Raw genomic sequence first — 9,068 nt, forward strand, 5'->3', positions numbered from 1 at the left:
TGTTGCCCGGTGGAAAGGTCTCCTGGCAAGTTGGTTAGCAACAGGCTCGCCAGGGCCGGCTCCGGGCCAGCCGAGAGTCAACACCTTCCATTTGCCCATGACTTCTTCCCTCCGCAGTTTTTCTGTTTTCTGTCCTTGGGCCAGCTTTGGACTTGTCCAGGTTTCCAGTGTCTTGAGGGTGCTAGGTTTCTAGAATTCCTCGTGGCCACCATGCACACGGCTTCATGGCAAAGAAGAGAAATGGAAATAAAAGTGCATTGGAAGGAAGGCAGGAGCCAGGCAACATGCAGTAAGCAGCCCCACGTCGTCCTTCCCTCCGCAGTTTGAAGTTGTGGCTTGAAACGTAGCAATTAAGGAATCAGGCTACGGTTTCTACAAGCACCAATTTGACGGTAATTCCCTAACATTTGGTCACTCGGGGGGGATGTCTTTACTTGTCACGGTGCAAGCACACAGCGGACACGAGGGCTCCCGGGGGAATGCAGGCGCCCGGCTCCGCCGCAGCGAGAACGGCGGCCAGAAACGGCCTCCCTGCGCCGGTCGCCCCGCAGCGCCCCGGGTGCACCGGGCAGAAACGGGGCGCCGCAGGGTCGGGCAAGAACGTCCCTTAGCCCTGCTCCCCGCCCCGGCAGGCAGCCGAGGGCCCCGGACGGCGTCACCCCCACAGCTCACAGGGAACCGAGTGAGCACCGAATGCCGGACTCGAGCCATCGGCGCCCCCGAGTGCCCGGCCTCCCGGGGGTACCTGCTCAACTTGGAGCGGCCCAGCCCCACCACGTTGGAAAGTGTATTTATGGTTGTCACGGTGCCCCACCGGAGCGCCGGCTCCGCCACCCCACCGCGCGCGAGGCCTCCGCGCCGGGAAACAAGCCCCTCCCCGCGCAGCTGTCGCCGCCGCCCGCGGGCTCCTTTCACTTTCTCACGGCCAAGTCACCCAGAGGGGCGCCGCTGCCACCGCCGCCGCCGCTGCGCCCGCCCGAGGGCTCCGCCCCGCGCCGCGCCCGCCCGGCCCCCCCCCCCCGCGCGGGCCCCGCCCCCACCCCGGCACATACGGCCTGTGATTGGGGCGCGCGAGCGGCAGCCCAAGCCCGCTTCTCCCATTGGCCGGGCCCTCTTGCCAGTCCGACGATTGCCCGCCACTGCCTCCGCCCTCCCGAAAAAGCCGCCCTCCTATTGGAGGAGACTGCGGCCGGGGGCGGGCGGGCAGCGCGGGTCCGGGCGCTTTCGGTCAATCGCAGGAGCCCAGCGCCGCAGGGGGGGGTGGGGGGTAGGAGGCATGGGGAAGAGGGGGCGGGCCGAGGGGGGGCAACATCTGGCCGGCGCCGCCGCGTGCGTGCGTGGTGCGTCCTCCCGCCCCCTCCCCGCGGCCCCCCCCGCCCCGCCCCCCCGGCCCGGCGGCTCCGCTCGCTCCTCGCTCGCTCCCTCGCGGTGTCTGGCAGGCTGCGGCCGCCGCTGGGCTGCTGCCATGGGGAGCCGTTGAGAGTGGGGCCTCTTCGCTCCGCCGCGCTCCTCCGGCTGCCAGCGGGGGCGGGTGGGCGGGAGGGGGCAGGGGGAGCGGGCGACGGAGCCGGGCTTGGGGGGTGGGGGGGGGCCGGGAGGGAGGGGGCGCGAGGAGGAGGAAGCCCACCAAGTCCGGCGGCGGCGACGGCCGGGAGGCGGAGGCGGAGGACGCGGCGGCGGCGGCGGCGGCGGCGGGGACGCGGTGACTTGGGCCGCTCCGTGTGAGTCCCGCGCCGGTCCCGGCCTCTGACCCGGCGCCCCTCTGCGCCCCGACCCCCGGCGGGCGGGGGGGCGCCAGCTGTGCGGCCGGCCGGCCGGCGGGGCGGTGTGGGCGGAGGGCGGGCCGGCCGGGGGCGCCCCCCGCGAGTGGAGTTAGTTTGTGCGGTCGGAGCGGTTGGGCGGCGGGAGGGCGGCGCAGCTGCGGGAGGCCCGGGCGCGGGGCCGGGGCTGCAGCTGCGGGGTCGGGCGGGGTGCGGGCTGGCCGGCTCCGCGCCGCGCCCCCCTCCGGTCTCTCCCCGCACCCCCCCCCCGGGCCGGTGCAGCTGCGGCGCGGGGCGGGCTCCCGGCCGGTGCAGCTGCGGTGGCGCCTCCCGGGTGCGGAGGGCGGCGGGCGGGGGGAGGGGGCTTGGGAGCCGCCGCAGCTGCAGTGGCGCCCGGGACGGCCGCGCTCCGGGGACCGGTGCAGCTGCAGTGGCGCCCGGGGGAGGGGCTGCGGGGGAGCCCCCCTCCCTCCCCCCCGGGCGGGTGCAGTTGCCGGGAGGCCCGGGGGCTGGCTGGCCGGCCGGGGCGGCGGGGAAGCGGTAGCCACCACCCGCCTCCCTCCACCCCCCGCCCCCCCCCCCCCCGCCCGGCTTCTTCTTACGACTTTTCTTTTGTTGCTGCCTTGACCCGGGTCTGTTTTCTCGGCTGTTGTGGAAGGTGTTTTCCTGCTGCACCGGCTCGACGCCCTCCACCCCCTTCCCTGGGGTTGAACCTTCCTCTTTCCCCGAGTGTTTTGATTGCACAGCCCACTACGGGGAGATTTGCATGGCTCCCCACTCCCCACCGTCCCCGTCCCCCGCCCCCCCTCCCACCCCAACCTCTTTGAAAAACAAAACCCGACCTCCCCCAGCTCCCCGGCCCCGCGGTAGCTGGACGCGAGGGGTTGATTTGTGGACTGGGAGCCGCCGGCCGGCCCCCGGCGGTGCTCGGGGCTCATTAAACTGTCAGCCCGCCCCCACCCCACCGGGTAAACGGGCTGATGAATGTCCGATTGCGGCGGAATGGGGCGAGGGCATGTGCGGCGAGCCGGTGTGTGGGGCCGGGCAGGCGTTCCGCCGCGGAGAGCGCCTCCTGAAACAGGCATTCGTAATTGTGTCATTCATCGCGAAGTTGGGGAAAGTTAGGCTGGTGACTTTGGGAAGGCGAGGAGGACAGGACCGGGCCGTGGGCTTTGTTCCCTCCGGAGCCCGGCGGCGTGCTTTTCTCCCGAGGACGGAGGCGGGGGGGGGGGTGTCGGGGGGGAGCACCCCCAGGGCCGCCGCGCTCGCGCCGGGGCCCCGCTCCCTCCCCTCCCCTCCCCTCCCCGCGCCGTCCCCGTGGGGATGGACTTGACATTCACAGCTGTCGCAGCACCTTGCGGGGCACCCGGCCGCCCAGCCCGGCTTACGTTCCGATTTCATCAGCCATTCGGACAGGCCCACGAAGTCCGTCCAGCTCGCAAGTTCCCAAACTTCCCAGACCTGCCCCCACGCGCTCTCCCTGGAAAGGTTTTCTTGTGATCACAAACATTACAGAGTGACCCCCCCCCCCCCCCCCAAAAAAAGGTGGTTATGGGACCCAGATTGAAGGGAAGACGAGGTTCTGCTTTTTGTGAGCCGAGGGTCGGAGCAGAAAGGCAGGTGCAGCGTTCATTGGAAGGGGCTGGAGCAGGGTGGCTGACTTGCTGCATGGGTCTCGGTGAACTGAAGCACTTTCCAGGATTTCAGAAAGTGCGCTTTCGGTGTGTTGATAGTGGAAACTGAAATTTGCATGTAACTGACGGTGAGACATTTTCCTGAGAAGGTCACTGTAGGTAGATAAGTAGTTAAATAAGAGTGAAATAACACAGTGAGCCAGGCTGAAGTCATGGTTAGTCTCCCAACATCCTGAGACGGGCACCATTATCTCAGCAGAAAGAAAGAAAGAAAAAAAAAAGGTGCCGTAATAATGTTAAAAAGGGACTGGAGATGTCCAAGGGGTTGGTTTAAAAATGTCCTTAAACTGCCTTTGAAAGGAAAGGTGGGAGTGGGGGAAAGCCAGCCTGGGCTTCCAGAATAGCCCCCTGGCTTGAGGGTGCTGTCAGTCAGTGCGCGGCCACCAGCCTCAGACAGAAGTGTTGCTAGTCCATAAATACAGCAGAACTCCATATGCTGCGTTTTTCAATTTCTGCTGTTAGAAAGTTTGGGGGAAAAAAGGGGAGACTTTGAAGTATTTTGTTTATACTAACAGAAGAGAAAAGTTCTCCTAAGAAAAAGCTGGTGGCAGGAGTGTAGAGGAGTAGCATATGGCATTAAAAGGAGCACAGCTGGAGGTAGCATTTCCATCTGAACATGATGTCAGAGCAGCTGACAGCCTGCCATCCCTCAGCCTTTTATTCTAACACACAGACAGGGAGCCAGTGTGTGCGGGTCTGTGTGGTGGGGAAGGTACCTCATTCCTCTCGAACATCATCTCCACTTTGCATCTGTCTCTCTTAGTCTGCTTTTTTCCACCGATGTAACAGACCTGGAGCCAGCAAGCCTCCGAGGAAAGGACTTAATCAGGTTTATGTGTCCTAAAGGTAGGAGTAGCAAGAGATTAGATGGAGCATATTTGTGTTTGGGTGTTTTGTTTATTTAATTTTAAAAGAAATCACATTACTTTTCTAATCCAGTTTAGGAATAATGTATGAAATGGAGCATTAAATGGACATCTTATTGGAGTTGAAAGTCTTGGGGTTTGGGTAGTTTTAATTTTTATCCCTTTTGCTTTGAGCAAGTAAAGAACTTTAATACACAGAAATATTTCAAGTTTTGAAATGTTAAGAAAAGCTTTGACATAGTGCTTTTTGAGATCACTTTGGATTAAAATGCTTTATATTGTTGTTTTTCACTGCTGTTTAGATTCCTTTTGCTTTTGGGGTCGGGGAGAAACAGTAAACTCTCTGGAATCCACATTCAAACTTACAAGAGAAGATTATTCTAGTTGAGAAGCTAGGTTGTTGTGTAATTAATTCCACTGTGAAACTTTATTCTTCACAAACATTCAGCAGCACTGCTGAAACATACAGCTGTGTGGTGCTTTTGAAACCGAAGGTTTTTTAAAAAGGAAAAAAAAAAACAACACACAAGAAAACTTTTGTCCTCAGGAGAATAGTTTGGTTTCCTCATTTCTCTTTCCAATATATATTTAAGAGATCTTTTATTTCAGCATAACAGTAATTATTTGCAGGAGTTTTTGTGTTAGCGACTAATTTAGAACTTGTAGGGTTGAGCTGCCTGAATTGGCCAGACAGCTGTAATCGCACTCCTCTGTTCTTAATCTCTTTATCTGGGCTGCAGCTGCCATATGGCCACCGTCAGCTGGATCAGATGTTTATAAGCTTCCTTCTTCGGCCCTCTCTGTCCTCTCAGCCTCCTAATTTGATCACGGCTACCTTGTGAGCTGCCCTCCAATCTTTATTTTTAGTCCTCTCAAGGATTAGGATTGATGTTCGCTGTGGGGCACTCGGAGTGATTGTCTTGTAAATCTTGGTGTATTCCGCAGTGGCATCTTGCAGACTGGTTTTGGGGTTAGGATGAAAGTTTCAGCCCACCTCGGGCAAAGTGTAGAAAAAAGGCAGGGAAGGAGTTTCTAAATATGAAATGACTGTGTACCCATTCTCCTACTGTGCTTTCTGGGCTGGGTGGGTGGAACCCTGCTTTTGGCACAGGAAAGGGGAAGTGGGGTTTTCTTTGGTTTTAAGGAGTTGAATTTTGACCCATTGTACAGCCTCGCCTTGCCTCTCCCTCCCTTTCATCCCCCCTTCACCAGAAAACCAGGGCAACAATGCGGATTTGAAAGAATAGAAGCTAGTGGGAAAGGAAAATATATCAAGTTATGTTGAAACAAAGTATTTTCTGTTGACAGAGGTAAGGCAGAGTCAGGGGGGAAAAAATAGTTTCTCTTTTTCTAGTATGGCTTTTTTTATGTTGAACCTGTAAAGCTTTTGAATTTCATTTGAACATAATATGCTTTTATTTAAAAGTTGGAATTAATTTGAATATGGAACTCATCTTGCTTTTGCAAAGGATCAAAGTTTAGATAAGATTTTTTCAGAGTTAAATAAAGCCCTTCTGGCTCCCAAGTCTCTAGAGGTACAGATTTCCCAAAGAAATAATAACCATTTTTCTCAATTCATTAAAAAAATATTTGGATGGATCCGTAGTAAAGATGATCTCTCCCATCTGTTGGCGCAGCTCCTCCTGCCCCGTGCATGTGCGCTGTACCTGAGATCGGAGGCACTCACATCTGTTTTTACACGCAGGGCTTTTGTTGTTATAACACTCGGACTTTAAAAGAAAGTTGTTTGCTAATTCCTGGACTAATTATGCAATTTCATGATGGGTTTTTTTTTTTTAATTATCATTCAACCGAATGTGTATGTTTGAATTGTGCTTTGTAAGCACAATCAGGTATCAAAAGTAATAAAAAGAATGGTCAGACACGTTTCCTGAATCTCCCAGAGTGTGCTTGGGACTTCTCTTTGTTCATTATGAGTTGTTCCCTTTGAAATTCAAGCTATTTTGTAGGTTTGGTGGGACTTCATTTGGTGAGGAGCGTTAACTAAACGCTTCTGAGAGGGATCTAAGTCCTTATCCTCAGTCAGAGACGATCCTGAAATCAAGGCTTTGAAAACTTGACTGAAAGTTCAAGGAAGGTGGGACGCACCACAGACTGGGGCTGGGGGAAGGAAGTCTGGAGAGCGTGCCTCTTCTTCCCGCATTTAGGTTGCGTGCATGTGATGTGGTCGTCTTTGGGTCAGACGCCTGATTAAAATTCAGGGACGTGTACCCCGGCTGCCAAGCCGAATTATTATTTTCTGTGCGGGGACTGGCGTGGAAAGTTGAGAAGTGGCTCTCATGAGGAATGTCTCTCTCGGCAGGTTATGAAGACAGCATGGAGTTCCCAGACCACAGCAGGCATTTGCTGCAGTGTCTGAGCGAGCAGAGACACCAGGGCTTCCTCTGTGACTGCACGGTGCTGGTGGGAGATGCCCAGTTCCGCGCGCACCGCGCCGTGCTGGCTTCGTGCAGCATGTACTTCCACCTCTTCTACAAGGACCAGCTGGACAAAAGGGACATTGTTCATCTGAACAGCGACATTGTCACGGCCCCGGCCTTCGCTCTCCTGCTCGAATTCATGTACGAAGGGAAACTCCAGTTCAAAGACTTGCCCATTGAAGACGTGCTGGCAGCTGCCAGCTATCTGCACATGTACGACATCGTCAAAGTCTGCAAGAAGAAGCTGAAAGAGAAAGCCACCACGGAGGCCGACAGCACCAAGAAGGAGGAAGACGCCTCGAGCTGCTCGGACAAAGTCGAGAGCCTCTCCGACGGCAGCAGCCACATGGCTGGCGACCTGCCCAGTGACGAAGATGAAGGAGAAGACGAGAAACTGAACATCCTGCCCAGCAAAAGGGACCTGGCGGGCGAGCCCGGGACCATGTGGATGCGATTGCCCTCGGACTCCGCCGGCATCCCCCAGGCGGGCGGGGAGGCCGAGCCGCACGCCACAGCAGCTGGAAAAACAGTAGCCAGCCCCTGCAGCTCCACCGAGTCTTTGTCGCAGAGGTCTGTCACCTCCGTGAGGGATGCGGCAGATGTTGACTGCGTGCTGGACCTGTCTGTCAAGTCCAGCCTTTCGGGCGTTGAAAATCTGAACAGCTCTTATTTCTCTTCACAGGACGTGCTGAGAAGCAACCTGGTGCAGGTGAAGGTGGAGAAAGAGGCCTCCTGTGATGAGAGCGATGTTGGCACTAATGACTATGACATGGAGCATAGCACTGGGAAAGAGAGTGTGGGCGCTAATACCAGGGTACAGTATGAGCCGGCCCATCTGGCTCCGCTGAGGGAGGACTCGGTCCTGCGGGAGCTCGAGCGGGAGGACAAAGCCAGCGACGACGAGATGCTGACCCCGGAGAGCGAGCGCGGGCCGGTGGAGGGCGGCATGGAGAGCAGCCTGCTGCCCTACGTGTCCAACATCCTGAGCCCGGCCGGCCAGATCTTCATGTGCCCGCTGTGCAACAAGGTCTTCCCCAGCCCGCACATCCTGCAGATCCACCTGAGCACGCACTTCCGCGAGCAGGACGGCATCCGCAGCAAGCCGGCCGCCGACGTCAACGTGCCCACCTGCTCGCTGTGCGGCAAGACCTTCTCCTGCATGTACACGCTCAAGCGCCACGAGAGGACCCACTCGGGCGAGAAGCCCTACACCTGCACCCAGTGCGGCAAGAGCTTCCAGTACTCGCACAACCTGAGCCGCCACGCCGTGGTGCACACCCGCGAGAAGCCGCACGCGTGCAAGTGGTGCGAGCGCAGGTTCACGCAGTCGGGGGACCTGTACAGACACATCCGCAAGTTCCACTGTGAGTTGGTGAACTCCTTGTCTGTCAAAAGCGAAGCACTGAGCTTGCCCACTGTCAGAGACTGGACCTTAGAAGATAGCTCGCAAGAACTCTGGAAATAATTTTATATATATATATAATTATAATATATATATATATATATATATATACATATATATACATAGATCTCTATATAGTTGTGGTACGGTCTAAAAGCAGTCTTGTTTCCTGGAACTAAAAAGTTGGGATATTAACTTGTTTTTGCACTTTAGAATAGCATGAGAATCTCACTAATTTAGCATACTGATAAAGAAACTTAGGGCAGGGCAGAGGATAGAGAGGTGTTTTTCTTTGAGGGGTAGGGGAAGTAAGCCAACGAGAACCTTTGAAACGAACCTTCCTATCGCAGAAGCGATCCTAGGGCTTCATTTTGTCAACGCTGCATTGTCTCTGGAGGTCTTTTTCCCCCCCCACTTTTTTTGTTTGGAAGTAGACATTCCCTCCAGTTTTATTAGCCTCTTTATATGTCTCAAATTGCATGAACCTTTTCTGGCTGTTGGAAACCTGAATGCTTTTAGACCCAAATGGAAAATTTCTGAAATGCTGGATTATCTATTTTTAAACAAGCAGTTGACTTAAAACTTTCTGTGGCAACTTCTGGTTTTCTGACGGTTCCCAGTGAGAGCAATGATGAGCGTACACTGGGGTCACTGGGACGCCGTCTTTGTGAAGGTTTGCTTGGGATGAAGAGGATATTGCAGCTTCAGCAGTGTTGAACTGTGTTGAAAATGTGAATTACTGTTATTGTATACTGTAATTGATTACACGGGCTGGGGGGGGGTGTCAAAAGAACTTGACAGGTTGTGTTGATGCTCTTAGTTGAGTCTTGAAGAGTAAATATTAACGCTACAGAAATGCATGAGTTTCGATATATTTTTGTCTTTGTTTGCATTGTATAACTTTA

The 9,068-nt window shown here is 55.7% G+C and overlaps 1 protein-coding gene across 1 annotated transcript; it reads left to right on the plus strand.

Moving 5' to 3' along the window:
* The first annotated feature begins 1,568 nt into the window (after positions 1-1,568).
* On the plus strand, positions 1,569-8,233 carry ZBTB18 (zinc finger and BTB domain containing 18). Its single transcript, XM_054713003.1, has 2 exons — positions 1,569-1,721; positions 6,644-8,233. The coding sequence occupies exon 2, from the start codon at positions 6,658-6,660 to the stop codon at positions 8,224-8,226; it is 1,569 nt and encodes a 522-aa protein (XP_054568978.1). The 5' UTR covers positions 1,569-1,721; positions 6,644-6,657; the 3' UTR covers positions 8,227-8,233.
* Positions 8,234-9,068: the final 835 nt, after the last annotated feature.

The sequence above is a fragment of the Eptesicus fuscus genome, chromosome 24 (genome assembly GCF_027574615.1).
Source record: "Eptesicus fuscus isolate TK198812 chromosome 24, DD_ASM_mEF_20220401, whole genome shotgun sequence".
Classification (NCBI taxonomy): domain Eukaryota; kingdom Metazoa; phylum Chordata; class Mammalia; order Chiroptera; family Vespertilionidae; genus Eptesicus; species Eptesicus fuscus.

Bases quoted from the DNA above. Each gene is read 5' to 3' on its own strand.
- ZBTB18 (XM_054713003.1), top strand. From the start codon at position 6,658: ATGGAGTTCCCAGACCACAGCAGGCATTTGCTGCAGTGTCTGAGCGAG.